At 35.3% G+C, this 18,069-nt stretch overlaps 2 protein-coding genes across 2 annotated transcripts; both read left to right on the forward strand.

Moving 5' to 3' along the window:
* The first annotated feature begins 1,277 nt into the window (after nt 1–1,277).
* On the forward strand, nt 1,278–9,220 carry LOC136800621 (uncharacterized). Its single transcript, XM_067057271.1, has 5 exons — nt 1,278–1,785; nt 2,321–2,650; nt 3,192–3,773; nt 6,003–6,347; nt 8,330–9,220. The coding sequence occupies exons 1-5, from the start codon at nt 1,318–1,320 to the stop codon at nt 8,651–8,653; spliced, it is 2,049 nt and encodes a 682-aa protein (XP_066913372.1). The 5' UTR covers nt 1,278–1,317; the 3' UTR covers nt 8,654–9,220.
* A 249-nt stretch (nt 9,221–9,469) lies between these two features.
* LOC136800610 (uncharacterized) lies at nt 9,470–14,017 on the forward strand. The gene is made up of 5 exons (XM_067057259.1): nt 9,470–9,985; nt 10,755–11,084; nt 11,316–12,149; nt 12,722–13,069; nt 13,595–14,017. The coding sequence occupies exons 1-5, from the start codon at nt 9,551–9,553 to the stop codon at nt 13,925–13,927; spliced, it is 2,280 nt and encodes a 759-aa protein (XP_066913360.1). The 5' UTR covers nt 9,470–9,550; the 3' UTR covers nt 13,928–14,017.
* Nucleotides 14,018–18,069: the final 4,052 nt, after the last annotated feature.

Consider the following 18,069-nt stretch of genomic DNA (forward strand, 5'->3'; position numbering starts at 1 on the left):
GAAAGAGATGCATTTGATGAGCTGCTCAAGATTTTTAGTGAGACCGATGTTCACACCCTGAGATCCAAAGCTGAGTTGTTTCTAAAAGATGGATTACGATCTGGCTTTCATCCAAACGAGATTTTCGTCCGCAGTTCATCAGACAAAGATCCTCATATCGTCAAAATCCTCTTGTCTGGCGGAATCACATGTGACAAAAAGTGTTTGGGTTATGGGGCACATGAAATTTGTTCCCACACAGTTGCAGTTGCTTTACATGAAAATCATATAAATCGCTACATACATTGGTTTGTTGAGAAGAAGTTTTCTGGGAACTTGAAAAAGTTAACAACCTTCAACGTCAACAATGCTGTCAAAAAAAAGCCTGCCAGGAAACGCGCCAGAGCCAAATCTCCTGATGTCATGACTCAAATGTCTATCACTTAAAAAATGTTAATGTCACGCCGTCCACACTTGGTCAAATGAGTGTTATTGCTGGTAATGTCGAACCACCTGGAAGCGTCCTTTCATAGTCGATCAAATATCACAGATAGTGCTACCGCTATGTCCAATGTAAACACTGGTGGTGCTGCTGGTGCTATACCACGAGAAGTGTCCAAAATTCTTGGTCGGTCAACACTCGTAGATAATGCTGCTATTTCCACAGTCAATCAAGTAAGACCAAAGAAAAATCCTCCCAAACCACGACCCTGGACACCGCCCCCCCGGGCACGAGGAGAATGACAACGTTTTGAACCAAAATGGCTTCCACCCATACTGGATGAAAAAATTCGATAAGATTGAACTTAGTAGAAGCCTAGAATACTAAAAATCAAATTTGAAAAGCAGTGGTTCCTAATATTGACATCATTATTGTGGAGCCGGCCGTGCGAACTTTATTTATACCACTGGGTGTCCACCTGAGGTGTCCCAGAAAAAAGTCCCCCTCTTTGAAGTGAATTTTCACGAGCTCTATGAATTGTTATAAAGAATAAATTCTTTTGCTTTAGAAAGAGGAAGGATAAACTTAAATTTTCAACTTGAATACCCTCATTTTTCGCTTTTTTAGACCATTACTTTAGATCTACTTGACTATTTGACATTATTTAACAAATGACCCCTTAAAGTTTATCCTTCCTCTTTTGAATGCAAAGAATTGATTATTTAGAAGTTCATAGAACTCGAGAAAATTAATTTCAAAGAAGGGGACTTTTTCTGGGACACCGAATACCAAAGCTTGCGAAGTAATCTAGTAAAGCCTTGTGAATAATTGCTCTATAAATTGTGATTTTGTTGTTTAAGATTATAATTAAATCCAAAGTGAAAATTTAATAAAAAATGGATGACAATCTAGATAAAGTTGCGGCAGGAGAAACATCAACTTTAGTTGGAAAACGAAAACTCAATGAGGATTTTATGAAAGAAGAAGAAATTGAACCAAAAGTTTCGAAGAGGGACGAAACTATTGAAGCAAATAGAGGTACCAATGACACTACTGAAATTGTGAATATATCAGAATCGAACAAAATCAGTTCTGTATCATTTGACGAAAGTACAGAAAATACGGACATATCAAAAGCGGACGATTTGCCATCGGCAGAAAATGTTAAATCTCATCCAGCTTCGGAGTATAGCAACGTTTTACGATCACAACGACCTTTGCATTCAATGGGGATGTACCATAGGTATGAACTGCATGGAATTATACCAGAAAATGTTGTTGCGGCTTTTAAAAGGGAAAAGAATATGACTTTACGTAAAACTAGAAAAGAATCGAAGTCAAAAGACAAATCTGATTGGAAAGAAGTAAGATTTATTCTAATTTTCAAAATTTATTTCAACTTAAATTTTGTATCCTTCTAAAAGTCTGGTATACTTGAATTAATCCTATCCAAGTGCTAAATTTCCCGGTCAAATCTAAGAAGAGTTTTTATGTCAAAATACATCTTGAAGGTCGTATTCCCATAGTTCATCTAGAAAGGGAGAGGGTTAGACTGTCAGTGGTGTGTTTTTTACGTTTTCCCTAATTCGAAGTTTGATTTTTAATTTTTGATTTACAATGCAATGCCTTCAGATTTCCTTATTATTTGCTTCTATTTACACTATTTGTTGTTGCTTTTTCACCGGTAGAATCATGTTAGGATTATAAAAGGGGTAGCATCAAATTTGAAAATGGGGAGCACCTAGGGTAAGGGGTAGCTCTACTCTAGGGTAGGGGGTAGTGACCCCCTTCCGAACTATGAATTGCCAAGCCCCTCCGTCATCTGCCATCTAATAAGCTGGTAATTGATCGTCAGAAACTTTTACTTTGTTTGAACTTATGGTTTAAATCTCATTTTAGAAATGTAACCTATCCAACAAAATCTTCAACGAACTGATCGAAAATCATTGCCGACAAAATGGTATCGATCCATTGACACTGCTCGAAAACGGACGAGAAAAATTGAAGCTATTTCGTGAAAATCGTGACAATCGAATCGATAATATCACATTAGATCCGCATAAATATCCAAGAAGTCAAGAACCTATAGATTTGATGACAATGTATAGTAGAGCTGAATTAAAATGGGCTTGTCCGAAAAAGTTCATCGCAGATTGTCAAAATAAAAGATTGGCTTGGTACCGTCAAAAGGCTGACGAATTGACTGACAAAACTCCAATTACTGAAAGGGTAAGAAATGGGCTGGAGGGGCCAAAGAAATATAGCAACTACATGCTTTTCCTTTTATAAGAATAAACTTTATAAGAATATTCATGATGAACTCGGCCCGAAAGAATTAAGAATATGCTAAGAATATCACCATCATAGGGTTTGGCAGCAGAATCTTAAAGATTCTGCTGCCAAACCCTATGATGGTGATATTCTGTATGATGTATATATTACATGTAAAATTGAAGTTGAATTGGGATCCTAACCTAAGGATACCGTAATGATAGTTTAGGAGTATTTTTCTCCAAAAAGCTAAGAATATCCATGATGAAATGTAAAAACACCATTCTTATAAAAAAGCGCGTATAAGGCCAGAGGGTACGTAACTATGGCGAAATTTTCGATCTCGACCCTTTTATACACTTTATAAATGGAAATGTTGGCTTGGCTTGAGCGTACGCCTTTTGATCTCTTACCCCAATTGGTTCAAACGTTAGGTTCAGAAATTTTTTTATTACATAGTTTTCATTTTGTACCTAATAATGTTCTTAATATTTTTTAGAGAGTGTCATGCGAATCATTCAAATATTTCAACGAAATGATTGAGACTTATTGCACCCAACATGACATTGATTTGAAATCGTTCATCCAAGATAAAAACAACAGAAAGGATAAGAAGACAATAAGAAGCCATCAAAATAATGATAAACCAAAATATTCAAGCTCCTCTGCTTCTGCAGCAAACTCTACATCTTTTACTGGAAATTTTAGCCACGATTTTACATCGGATTCTCAAACAGAAGGTTTCATGAGTTTTGAGGGAAGCTCCGGTCAGGCATCAAAGAACGTTGATATGCTTTCCACCTCAAATGCTAATTGCCACGAACTCGACACAAAACCTTTAATCAGCCAACAGACCATGAATCAGGCTATAAATATAAATCTTAATTCAGATAAAGTTTTACGAAGCCAAAGACCTCTTGAAACAATGACATTTTATCAACTTGATGAATTATCTGGTATTGTGCCTGAAAGTGTTATTGTCGCTTTTCAATACGAGCAACGAAAGTTTTTAGAGAAGAACTTGAGGAAAGAATTGAAGAAAGCCTCCAAGAGAGCTGAGAAAAAGATTGCAAGACGAAAGGTATACGTTTTTTTTAAGAAAACACACTTTTAAGAAACACGAGACTCATGATGCCTGAAAACTAAGAAACGTCTAAGAAACATGATGAGGCTGAGAATGAGAAAATAACATTTTTAATTCGTTTTTTTAAGAACCTTCCAATCAGGGCAAAGTTCCAGAAAAATACTTACATAACAGCTAGAAACACTTGATAAAGTCAGAAAATCACTATAAAAGATAGGAAAGTACCGTAGATTAGTCTATTAGACTATTGTATTAACGACATGCGTCCTTTAAAGCTTGACAAAGTTTAGAAACATCATGGATTTATTATACTCTAATTTCTAAAAAGTTCTCTAACTTTTTTTATTCGTACTTTTGCTGGCCAAAAGTTTGCCAATAAATGCTAGAATACCAAATGGATACATTTATGAAATCTGGTGTGAGAAAAAAATCATCAGACGAGTAAAATCAAACAAAATGCTTATAATGACACGAAACTTTGAATTGGGAATATCTTTCCAATATTTCTCCGAGAAGAGCTGAGATTGACATATATTAGATGTGAGTCTCATAGCTCCACTGTGGTATGAAAATCTTTTGGTGGCACGTGGTGGCACGGTGAATTTTTTGGGATTGAAGTTCAAAAATTTCTGGTGTCAATATTCAATTTCTTATACATAACATGTTTTTGCATCTTTCTCGAATTTAAAACGTCATAACGACGTATAAGTAGTAATTAACTAGATGAGTTTATTTGATAAGTTTATATATAACTGTATTTTGATGAGAAATGCAATTAAAATACTTCCAAAAATCATTTAATGGTGGAAGCAGGGTGAACAATAATGTCATTACTGCGGACAAGGCTTGTACATGAGAAATTGGCAAAAATCAGCTCGTTGTTTTTCCAGTGTCTATAATAATTCCATGGAAACATGTAAGAAACATTTAAGGCTCAAATTTTTGAAGAATAAAACTAAAGTTTCTTAAAAGAAAAAATATGAAACAACGCAACACTCGTCATTGGCCGTTTTTACAGTCGAAATGGATCATTGGTAATCAGGACTAAGTGTGCCTCCATAACGGCTTCCCGTCGGTTAGACGCAAAAACATCCAAAACTTAGACCAACAGAAAGTTTTTGTGAGAGTGCGGTGGTCCTGATTACCCATGATCAATTTCGACCCTGAAATGGACTGTAATTATCCGTGACGACTAGTCCATTCATTAAATTTTTGTTTCATTTCTCGCTTTTTCTACGACCATTTATTGTTAATTAGTACCGTTGAAAAAAATAATTGATTCAAAAGAGGAAGGAATCATTGACGTTATACATGGGTACTTTGAAATATTTTTCAACTATTTTCTAAGAGATATATGCACGTTAAGTAAGTGCCTCTAGATAAAATGGGGTTTCCGATTCCAACGAGCAAGAAATTTATTACGGAGAAAAACCTAGCACTACTACTAACTGCCCTTAAAGGTTTTGTTTTTACATAAGTGTTCCCGTTTCATATCAGATTTCATATTTCATATCGGAACAGTGTCTTCCTAATGTTAAATTATGCTTATATAAGGCGAGACCAATTTGATTAGTTGTTTTACGGGCCCGACCGACCGTTAAATTCCAAAAATCGAAATAAAAATAAGATTGATTTTGGCTGTACATTTTTATTTTCATTGCTTTACAGTATACCAAATTTCCAAAATTTTGGTTGTTTTTCCAAGGTTTTGAGAAATTAATCTTCAATTTTTCAATTTATCCATAAATTTGGACTTTCTGTGCCTTTTTATTTTCTATTTTGCATTTTTTGTCAAGATTTCACTACCTTTATAGGAGATTTTATAGATGAAATTCTACTTTTATTTTTGTTTTTTGGCCGACTGACCGACCTTCATTTTTGGGTAGCTTGGCCCGTAAAATAACCAATTAAATCGGCCTCGCCTAAGTAAAAAATTGTTTTTCTTTTCCTCTTTCTAAATCAATTTTGTTCCACATCCGCGTCAATCCAATGTGAAAAAGCTTGTAAATTAAAATTGATGAATAAGCAAACGTTATCACTCTTATTTAAAAAAAAAACCTTCAATTATAGCAAAGCGCAAACTTTTCATTCAATTACATTCTTTTACTACCCTCTTCTTATTAATTTGTTTACTGTATCAGTGATTCCACTTATATCTTTTGTGTTAAAAAAATGTGATTGGCATTGTTGCTCCGTAAAAGTCAAATCAACTTTTTCTGTCTCTAGATGGTTCAAATAGCCAACAGACTCTTCAACGAATTGATAGAACAATATTGTGTTGAAAACAACATTGATCCAATGAAACTTCTCGAAAACGAAAGTGAAATCGATCCGAAAAAGCAACCCAATGGATGTATGCAAGTGGCGAAAGATGTTCATGTTGGGTCTGGGATTGATTGGAACAGGCTGCCGAGAAGCAAAGAACCACTCCATTTTATGCAATTGTACAGAGATTTAGAAATGAAAGATACCATACCGATCGATGTGTTCAAAGATTGCCAAAGGAAACGCCAAAAATTCAAAGAAGATCAAAAGAAAGCAGTTCAGAAACACAACCCTGTAACTACACATGTAAGCAAAAGAATATTGTTAAGCCAATTAAATTAAGTGATGGCATTTCAGGTTTTATTGCAATGCAGTTTAGTTTTTGTTTAGCTTCAAAAGTTGTTAAAACTATTCAACTTGTGCCTCGAAATTGTTGAGTGTACCCTTTTTTAGCTCTTGAAAAATTAAATAATGATAGCTGCATTTTTTTTCACCGTTTAAAACTATTTTGTTTCCAACGCAGAATCCACTCTCAAAAGAATTAGTCTAAATGCGCTGACAAAAAAACATCACACTTTGGAGTACGTTTTACTTCGAAAAAATGCCCCCCCTCGATTAAACGCCCCTCCTTTTGAGGAAAAATTCATTAAAGAACCCCCTCCCAAAGAAACACCCTTTCGAATAAACGCTTCCCCTCTAAAAAGGCTCATTATTTGTAATAGGTAGCTGTAAGGAAGTATGATATGTAGGAAAAAATGTACGATACTGATTTTATTCTTTTAATATACAAAATGATTTTGACCCGTTTCTACTGCCCTCAATTGACATATTATTCGTACTCAAATAATAACGAGAAGACAAAATAAGGTTCCAATAAAAATAACAAATTTGTAAATATTTATTCGTTTGCACGACGCCCTCATTTGTATCAAAGGTTTTATTTTTACAAAAGTGTTCCCGTTTCATATCTGACACATATTTCATATCAGGACAGTGTCTTGCTATTGTTATATTATGATACTGATCTACAGTATATTTTGGTGTCCTAGAACCAGCATTGATAAAATCGAAAATTCTAAATAGAAGAAACAGCAAAAAATCTTGGAATTCCATTTCTGTCAGCTTGAAATAATAGTTTATAACAAAACATTAATATTACATATAAAAATGTTTGCTGAATCAGCAAAAACGGCAAATTCTGTCATTTCTTTGCAAAATGTAGGAGAAAAATACCTTTAAAGCTTAATATTTTCAGTTTCAGTTAAGCTGTTTTTCTAAAATTTTCACAGCATATTCCATACATGAATGGAACTATTTTCAAAAGAGATTGGTTTTATTTAAATCAAAATTGTCATTTTGAAAACTTCTAAATTTTCGGTTTGGACTTTGCATAATTGAAAATCTTGAAATATTTTATAAAAATCATGAACTTTACATCCATCGGGTCGTAAACTTAAGGGAAAACACGAATATGTTCATAGTTTCTCCCCCTATTACCACTGGGCTTAATAATTTGATTTTAACTACACCTACGTTTTGGGAGCCCCAAACCTCTGTTTTGACAACCAGGGGTATACTGTAAAAATTTTATCAAACAAATTTATGCCCAAAACCCTCTAAATCACATTTCAAACATAGTTTTTCAAAATTTTGTATTCACATCTCGAGAAATCGCTAAAATTGCAAACCTCCGTTTTCGGGGCCATTAGAAAAAAGCTGCCTATCTTTAAGCCATTGAAAAATATTGTTGAAATTGAAAATTTTGAAAAGGAACTTCTGGGAAATAAAGTAGAGATGTTAAAGTTTTTCATGCAGCAAGAATTTTTGTAAAACGTCTTTTCCTCTAGATTTTAGAGAAATTTTAAATTTGATCGACGTTTTGGGGGCCACATACTGTAAGCAAAAAATGTTTTTCTTTTCCACTTTCTGATCAATCTTGCTCCACATCCGTGTCAATCCAATATGAAAAAAGCTTGTGAATTAAAATTGATGAGTAAATAAACGATATCACTCTTATTTAAAAACAAAACCTTTAATTGCTCTTGTACGTTCAAAAAACTTATAATATCAAAAGAAAGGTAATAATTTCATGGTTTTCCAAAAGTTTCGAAATGATCTATGACATTGAGACTCATACAAATTTCTAGTTTACGCTAATTCAAAGTGACCTTGGCTATAAATTATTTTATAAAAGCCTCCTCCTTCAAATAAACGCCCCTCCCAAAACCAAAAAAATTAATAAACGCCCATTAGAATCGAAGTAATGCGTTATTTGATTTTACTTTTAGAAAATATTGTGCGAATCGTACAAATATTTTAACGAACTGATCGAAGAATATTGTCAACAAAATAACATCGTTATGAACCAAATGATTTCAAATCGTGAAAAATCGTTGGCTGAAAAAAGGAAACATGTTTTCGATAAAAAACAACAAAAGAGAAAGGGGAAGAAACGATCAGTTGCCAATGAAAGTCTAGAAGGATATGATGATTTTCAGGGATATAACGAAACAAATGAAGATTTTGATGGGAATGAAAGATTTGATGAAGACGATTCGTTTGCTTTTGAAAGCGAGGCTGATTCAAGTGATCGCTTTTTCAATTTTTATTGAAAACATTGTAATTAGTTGTATCTTCATATGCTATGCTATTATTATTCTTATCATTGGTTGACTTCGGAACAATCTACCTTATTACATGAATATCACTATGGAAGTATTTTAACGGCCTTGAAATGAACACGACATCAAATTAACTTGAATGAGCAGATGTAAACTTTAGAGTGAGCCTTCAAAAATCAACGGTGTCTTTATTAACACAAAAATTTTGCATTCGTTTTAATTACACGTCTCTTAATTAAAATTCGTGTAATAAGGTAGATTTGTTGCTAGATTTTGATACATATGTAAGACAAAATGGACTCTCACTTATCCACACTTCTCTTATTCGAATCTTTTTACATTCCAAACTTGTTCCCAGCCCCGATCAAGGAGAAACCATTTTAAAATACTTTATGAAACTCGAATATCTCTGTAATTCGAACAAACAATATTCCCCGTTCGAATTAGCGAAGGTTAACTGTATGTAGATCTACTGTAGGTAAATTCTGTTAAAAACACAAATCCGAAGAGCCAATCAACTTGCAGGAATTATCCGTTGAAGAACCAATCAGAACCAGACTTTAACATCCAATCAGGATCATTTTTTAACTCTTTACCCCTACGCCTTGTAGATGACGAAAATGAATTTTAGTGGGAATTAGATTTTGTGGATTTCTGCGTGATCTTTTTTGCTGATTGCTGTCAAAGTTTTATTGATTTCTCGGAACCCTCTGCTCACTCGTAATTTCATAAATTCTTCAATATTTTTCTTCTTCCAGTATTCAGCCTCAACATTCATTATATCTCTATCCAAATGGATAAACCAAATAATTTATTTACTTTTAGCAAGATAAAAATAAATGAAGAATCAAAGAAAACAAATGAGAATATCAAGGTGAAAGTCAGGGAATGCCTACTTCAACTGGCAAACGATATTTCGATGAAGTATCAAATCCGACTAACGGAGATGAAGTGAAGACTTTGAAAATTCTGAAATTGGATGAAACGAAATTGGTAGTAAGTGTTCCCAATGAAAATGAGAAGAGCTCAAATAAATCCACTTCAACTTGTATTGTCAACGAAGGTGTTGAAGAAACAAACATTTCAAAATTAGATATTTCGGACTCATGTCAAAATGGCCCCAAAAAGTCTCGGAAATTTACCAACGTTTTGCGATCGGAAAGACCTTTAAAGTCAATGGGCATGTATACCAAATATGAACTTCATGGAATTGTACCAGAAAATGTGGTCGACGCTCTTAAAAAGGAAAAGAATCAGAAATATCGCCAGTTGAAGAGAGAAGCGAAGAATTCAAAAGATCCCTCCAATACAGATACAAATTTAGTAAGATTTACACATTCTTTCTCTCCAATAGTTTTTCTTGTAGCCTTTTCCATCATGCCGCATATTTTTGTTCCGGCTGCCGTGAATTCGAATGAGGACTTGATTTAAAACAGCTTTCTAACGAACCCAAACTTAACCTTTTTTTGCTGTTGTTTAGCGAACAGAAGCCAGTCTGAGATTTGATTTGATGCGATTTGAAGTTGGCATTTTTGAAAACGAAAAAAAAAATCGGTAGGTTCTAATAAAGATGTTAGCAACCTACTATGAAGATATTAGACAGCCTGATTAACCAAAGTGAAATATTGCTAGTGAAAGTATCGCCCTTTCATTTTAGTGCTTTAGAAACCTTTTCTAGCCAAAATAGGGTTCAATCAAGGGAACAGCGGGTTTATCATGATATGCAGAGAACCCGGGGGGGGGGGGGTTGGTTTAAATAACGACCGTACGTTCGGACCAGAATAAGCCCTTTGAAATCGGACCCTTACGGTGCAGAGAAAATTTAGCAGATTCTGAGAAATTTGGTAGAAAATGCATTTTCTTGAAAGTTTTTAAAACCATTTTCAGGTCAAATTTTACACCCTTTGAGTGCACTTTTTCTCATTTTTGCTCATTTCTACACTTACACTGCTCTTTGGGAAGCTTGGAAAAAGGACAATTAAGGACCCCGCGTACGGTAGGTCATTTACATTGAGTGCCCCCCCCCCCCGCCACGGGTAGAGAATGCATTCAGCCGAAAGTATAAAATTTTCCATGTTCTTCTTCTCTTTAGGAATCAAGCTATCAATGCAACAAGTTTTTCAACGAAATGGTGGAAAATTACTGTCGAGAAAATGGTATCGATCCTTTAAGACTTCTCGAAAATGGAAGAGAAAAGATGTCTCTTGAAAATCGTGAGAAAAATCGAATTGAAAAACAAAAGCTAGATCTGCTTAAATATCCAAGAAGTCATGAGCCTATTGATTTGATGAAAATGTATAGTAGAGCTGAATTGAAATGGGCTTGTCCGAAAAAGTTCATCGCAGATTGTGAAAATAAACGAATGGATTGGTACCGTCAAAAGATGGAAGAGTTGGTTGAGAAAACGCCAATTACTAAACGGGTCAGAAACCTTTTTTCCTAATTTAAAGCTTTTATTTAGCTGTTTGGGAAAACGTTACAATACTTTTAACTTTTTTTGCGTTTTTGATTTTCTTGTTTGTCTGCATTGTTTTTGAATTTGAAAGTTGAATTTAAATTTATAAAACATTTGGTTCATTTAGAAAAATTAGGCTTATTATTATATATGATATTTTTATGTTTTTTTATTGAGCACCAGACCTTTAACTTTTAGAGAGTTTCATGCGAATCATTCAAATATTTCAACGAACTGATAGAAGAATATTACGCCAACCATGTCATCAACTTGAAATCGTTCAACGAAAATAAAAAGAACAAAAAGAAAAAGAACAAAAGGAAAAAGAAGAACATCACACCAGTTCAAAATCACCAAATTATTAATGATAACCAAAAGCAATTAAGCTCTGAATGTTTAAGGAATTCTGGGAACGATTTTCCATTCGATGTTCAATCTGGCGGCTGCACAAGCATTGAACGTGGAATTATGGTACAGCCATTAATACAAGACACTGATACGATCATAACTTCAAATGTAAATTGCGACGAAATTAACACGCCTTTACGCTACCACCAACCTCTCATGCATCGAATTGACACAACATCTTATCATCATCACGAGTTCTTGTCTGAAATTCAACCTGTAGGCTATACAGAAAGCTTTACAAGCTTTACAAGCGGAGGAAAATCTCTACGAATAATGCCAATGCCAACTGTAAGATGCGACGAAACTGAAACAACTTCATTATCATATCAGAAGACCATGGGTTTAACCAAAGACGAGACCGAAGCGAATTCTTTATCCTGCCAACAGACCACGGATTTAATCAACACAACACAGACTATCGATGTTGACCCGAAGGAGCTTTTACAAAGCCAAAGACCTCTTGAAACAATGGGGTATTATCAATTGAAAGAACTATGTGGTATTGTACCTGACAGTGCAGTTGTTGCTTTTCAAGGCGAACAACGCGATTTTTTAGATAAGAACTTGGAGAGAGAATTAAAGAACGCCCCATCTGAAGTGGAGAAACTTAACGTAAAACGCTTGGTGAGTTTAGGAGTTTACTCTTGGGTACCTAATAGCCGGGGGGATTAGAATAAGCTGGGGGGGTGGAAAAAATCTCAAAACTTAATAAGCGGGGGGGGGGGGGTTGGAATAAAAATGTCCTGGGTGGAAAAATTTTGAGAAGGAGGCTAATACAGCTGAATTGGGACAAAAGAGGGAACTTTCAAAAACATTTTCCCAAAAATTAATAAGCGGGGGGGGGGTTGGAACAAAAATGTCCTGGGTGGAAAATTTTCGAAAAATTAATTAGTGGGGGGGGAGGCGGCTATTAGGTTCCCGAGAGTATCTCATTACTTTAACGCGAATTGGAAACGATTTGTTGTGTGTGCGTCTTGTAGGTCGGGTTCTTTACTTTGCTTAAATCCCTCTAAAGGTCGATATTGTAGCAAATTACCTTTGAATGAATATTAGTTGATCTAAGGGTCAAGGGTCAGATGTTCGGTTCACATTTATCCACCTTGCATGACTTCTGTAGGAAATTCAAAAACAGTGCCTCCTAGCGAGAACATAGCACCAAAAAGTGACAAGTTTGAATGGCTTTTTTTCGTATTTAGATGTTTCAAATATCCAACAAACTCTTCAACGAATTGATTGAACAATATTGTGTTGAAAACAACATTGATCCAATGAAACTTCTCGAAAACGAAAGTGAAACTGATTTTAATGACGATATAAACGGATGTATGAAATTGGCGAAAGACGTCCTCGTTGGGTCAGGAACCAATTTGTATACATTCCCAAGAAGTAAAGAACCAATTCATTCAATGATCATGTATACTGATGCTGAAATGAAAGACATTGTACCAAAGCCATTTATCCAACAATGTCAGGAAGCGAGAAAGAAATGGCATGTTAGTCAAAAGCAAATAATTCCAAAGTCAAACCATCCCATCAAGAAACATGTAAGAAAACTTTTTCTTTTTAATTAAAAATTTTGGGAATGTGCCGTCAAAAAAATGGCTTTCAAAATGAAATGAAAACGTACCCTTACAGTGCACTTTATCGAACGTTTCTGACCCTTACAATGTAGTTATATTTCATATCTTAATTTGCTGAAGCCATCTCAAAATGAACCTGAGTTGTCGACACAATGTGCAAAACAAATCAAAATGGGTGCGAGTCGAAACTATAAAGATAATCAGATTTTTACCGTCAGACTTGTAATTCAGTAATCCCCAAACACACCCTTAGAGTGTATCCAGCTAAAGGAAGATTATATAGTGCACTCTATCAAAAGTTACAATGCATTTCGAGGGTCTCGAAAAACCTACAATTAAGAGTGGCACATGCCGTGGGTCGGACCATATGATTGACATTCATCGCCACCCTTCCACCCTCCCCCACAGCTACTAAAGCTTCCCACCCACCCGGAATGTTACAACCCCCCCCCCCCCCCAATTAAATTCTTGAACTTGATCTATTTACAGAAACTATTATGTGAATCCTACAAATATTTCAACGAACTTATCGAGAAATATTGTGACAAAAATAATATCGATATGAACCAGTTCGTTTCCAATCGTGACAAATCATTGGCTGTAAGTAGGAAGAATAAACAAAGAAATGAGAAAAGAAAAATAAAGAAGAAAAGACAATCAACAAATATAGATGATCATAACGTAGTTTTGGTCAATGAAGCTGAGATCATTGTTATAGAAGATAGTAGTAGCGAGGGTGTTGGAGAGGGCGCCAGTGAGGGCGTTAGTGAAGGAGAAGAAAGTGAACAAGAAAATGGAGATCGCTTCTCCAAATATTTTTAAAAGCTGATCTTATTTTGTTATCTATTTATTTTCAAGTACCTTGTTACTTCGAAAAACGCTCTCTCTCGAATAAATCCTTAAAATTTGACAAATGCCTGGGGCGTTTATTATCGAAGTAATACGGTATTAGGTTATATTGTTGCGTTACTTATATCAAAGTTCAAATTAAATTTGATATATTTTATGATAGTTCTCTTTATTCTATTTATTACTAGTATTATTTATCAACTGGAAGACTTGTGTTGTTTTCTCTTAACCCTTTCTGGACAAGTGGGCCACCGGCTGGCCCATACTAGAGACCAGATTTTAAATGGATATATCTCGATAACCAAGCTTTCCCAAAAGCTCGTCCAGCTGATGTTGGAAAGAGCATGAAATTTTGAGTATAAAAGGTCTATTTGGGGCACCGTACCCACTAAAACAATCGTCTCGCATGCGCCAGACGTCGTGAAAAATATTTGTTTTGTTTTTTCAAAATGTGCATTTCTCTCGTCCGGAAAGAGTTAAGTTGATTGCTTGATTGTGATGCTGGATTGGCTCACTTGGAACAAAACTTTAACACACTACATTCATCGATTATTTATAGGTTCAACCGCGTTTTAACTACTTTAGAGTTGGAATACCATACATTTGATATAATTTTTAAACAATATATCTTCTTTATAGGGAGAAATTTCATAGACGTGTTATTTTATGTTACAGTGGAAAATAAGAAATTGCATTACAGTACCTGGAAAATACACAGAAAATATGGAAGTTACAACAGAAGAAACTGCATCCTCATCTGGAAAGCGAAAGTTCGATGGCGATATTACTAACAATGAAAATGATAAATAATTTTCGAAAATTCCGAAATTGAACCCAACATCCAGTACTATGATAGACGAAAATATAGAAAGTTCGAATTCAAATTAAAATGCTAAGAAGACTAATCCATCTTGGAAATTGTTCTGTGATCGGAACGCTCGGGAGTGTACACAAAATTTGAGGCTGATGGAATTATACTTGAGAATGTGTTCCAAGCGTTTACACATGAAAGACGGCTTCATCACAGGCGTATCAAGAAACAAAGAATTCAGAAGGAAAAGCGACAAATCATCACAGTCACAGATGAAAAAATCGTAAGTTTATTTTGCCAATTTTATACCATTCGAATATTATATATGATTCTGTCTTTTATGTTGAAAGTCTCTTTTAACAAATTCGCAGGCAATGGTGCGGGCACATGGTCCGCTATGAATCGCTCATACATTTTAAGTTATAATTACACTGTCATATTAATATAGCCATGCAACAATGCTAACACTTTCAATCCTATTCAAACCTTGTATCAAAACCACACCAAGCCACACAACTTATGTAGGGAATAAGTGGCTTCAAATCCTACATACCTTAAAGGAAGAAATTTTGGCGGGAATTTAATTTGGCGGATGGCCAAAAAAGTTTTTTCAGAGGGAATTTAATTTGGCGGATGGACAAAAACTAAATTTGGCGGGAATTTAATTTGGCGGTCGCTTAAAAGTTTAACCTTAAGATGGCGTAGACTGGAGTCGTTTATAATGCGTGTAATACTAATAATACCAATACTAATAATAATAATAATACGGGATTTAGTTTACTAAAATTGTTCCATTCATTACTTTTTGCTTTATTTCTACTATGTATAAATTAGTCGTCTAGCTTGCTAGATTAAAGATGGCGTCAAAACAGCGAAAAAAAAGCAAAAACACCTTAAAAGAGATCATATTTTCAAAATGTTTAATTTGGCGGGAATTTAATTTGGCGGATGGCGGAAAAAAGAAATTTTGACGGGAACTTAATTTGGCGGTTTTCAGTCAAATCCGCCAAATCCGCCAAATTTTCTTTCCGCCAAAATTTCTTCCTTTAAGGTAGTACAATGTCGGTCAAAATATATTGGGAATTTTGATTAGTTCCTCGTTTTCAGCAATTTAAAGCTCGGGCGGGCTCGGGCGGGCTCGGGCTTCAAATCGGGAGGGGTTTATAGACTTCCAGGCTATATTCTGAGACTTATTGGACCATTCTTGGACTTTTAGCTCCTCACACCCTAAGTCTATTAAGTCTCTTAAGTCTAGCGTTAAAACTCAGAGTTCATACTCTACCCGTCCAACCTAATTTAGAGCGCTTCCAAATCGTTTGTGGTTGTAAGATTTCGTGGGAATTTCCCTTTTTTCTCAAATATTATGACTTTGATTGTAGATTCAACCAACCTTCGACTACACCTTATTATAGCCACAATGTCTATAATAATTGCTCGAAAACGGACTAGAAAAAATGAAACGGCATTGCGAAAATAAAATTGTATTCCAAGAGTTCAACATTCATAGATATCGAGAAGTCAAGAACCTGTTGATTTGATGAAAATTTACAGTTATAAAGAGTTAACATGGTTATTGCCAAGAACTTTCATTGAAGACTGTCATAGGAAACGAAAGATCTGGCTTGAGCAAAAGAAAAGCGAATTGGTTGAAAATACTCCGATCACACAAAGGTTAAAATGTCATTTGCAACTTGTCGAAATATTACACAATTTTTTTCCAGCCCCCCCCCCCCCCGCCCCGACCTTTTCAGGACCCTCCCCCCCCCCCCCCCCGATCATTAATTTTTGAAAATAATTTTTTCGGCTGGCTGTAATTGAGCCTAATTTTTGGGGTCTTTAGAGGTACATTAGCCCCCCCCCCAACCGTTTATTTCATTTAAAGATTTTTAACCCCCCCCCCCCCGTCCCGTTTATTTCATTTAAATTTTTAAAGATTTTTAACCCCCCCCCCCCCCCCGTTTATTAGGCATCTGAGAGTATTCCCTGGTTCCCTACTTCCATGTTCAGTCTTCCTGGAGCATAAACGGTTTAAATTCACTACATTAAGGATTAGTGAATAAGTTTCCAGAAGATTGTCACCAAAGTGGTATGAAATCACTTTTCTGTTTCCCCTTATGGTCAAGAACTTTTCATCGTCCCCGAACGGGAAATAGAATTTTTATAAAACAAAGCAGATTTTTGTTTCCGGATCGAGAAAAGGTTTCCAAATAGGGAAGTTTTTAATTGGGAATCTGGAAATTCGAATTAAGAAGTGATAACCCGGTGGATTTCTTAATTACCTGGTGAATGTTATTTATTTTCCCTCCTTTACAAGAGGGACAAGATTAAAACTTTCCACAGGCATTTCCGGAGTGCTCAGAGGCCACTTTCCCGATCGGGAAACTGGTGAACTTCCCGATTTGGAAAGTCTAGTCATTTCGGGAAGTTTTACGCCTTACCGTTCGGGAAATATTTCCTGTTAAGGCAATAGTTGCCTTTTCCATGTAGTGGTCCCGACTGTTCGCCGCTTTAACGTAATTTTGTTTGTTTACCGTTCGTTATTTTGTTTTTGTTCGCTCAGGCATTTTCTAGTCTAATTACGGGTTCATGTCCATTTCTAGAGAGTACAGCGCGAAGCATTCAAATACTTTAACAAGCTGATCGAAGAGCATTGCACCCGACATAATTTTGATCTGAAATCATTTATCGAGAATACGAAAATTTGCTACAAGAACAACAAAAGAAGAAAAAGAACAGTAATGAAGAACAAATTTCATTAAATAAAAACGATCCTGAGTCAGTTTCACAGGATCTTGACCTTTCGGATAATATTCTAGAAGACAGTACAATTGATGAAACTCAAAATTAAAATGTGACTCCAAAAAGTCTTTCTGAAGGTGAAATCGTCGTGAAATTGGAAAACAAGCCTGATGAAGAAAAAACCATGTGTTCAAGCTAAAGATTTTTCATCAACTTCGAGTGTGGAGAACGAGAAGGCTAAAAATGATACTCTCTCAAACCCTTTAACCAGTAAACAAACTACTGCCTGCTACTGCAAGAGGTTATCAAAGAAAGTTTTAAGAAGTCAAAGACCTCTTGAAGGGTCTTGAGACAATGGGATATTACATTAAAGGAAGAAATTTTGGCGAAAAGAAAATTTGGCGGATTTGGCCAGAATCCGCCAAATTAAACTTTTTGAATTAATATGATCTCTTTTAAGGTGTTTTTGTATTGTTTTTGCTGTTTTTACGCCATTTTAGGGATAAATTTTTCAGCAAACGCCAAATTAAATTCCCGCCAAATTTAGTTTTTCGTCCATCCGCCA

Source organism: Clytia hemisphaerica, unplaced genomic scaffold, assembly GCF_902728285.1.
Source record: "Clytia hemisphaerica strain Z4C2 unplaced genomic scaffold, Clytia hemisphaerica genome assembly, whole genome shotgun sequence".
Lineage (NCBI taxonomy): Eukaryota > Metazoa > Cnidaria > Hydrozoa > Leptothecata > Clytiidae > Clytia > Clytia hemisphaerica.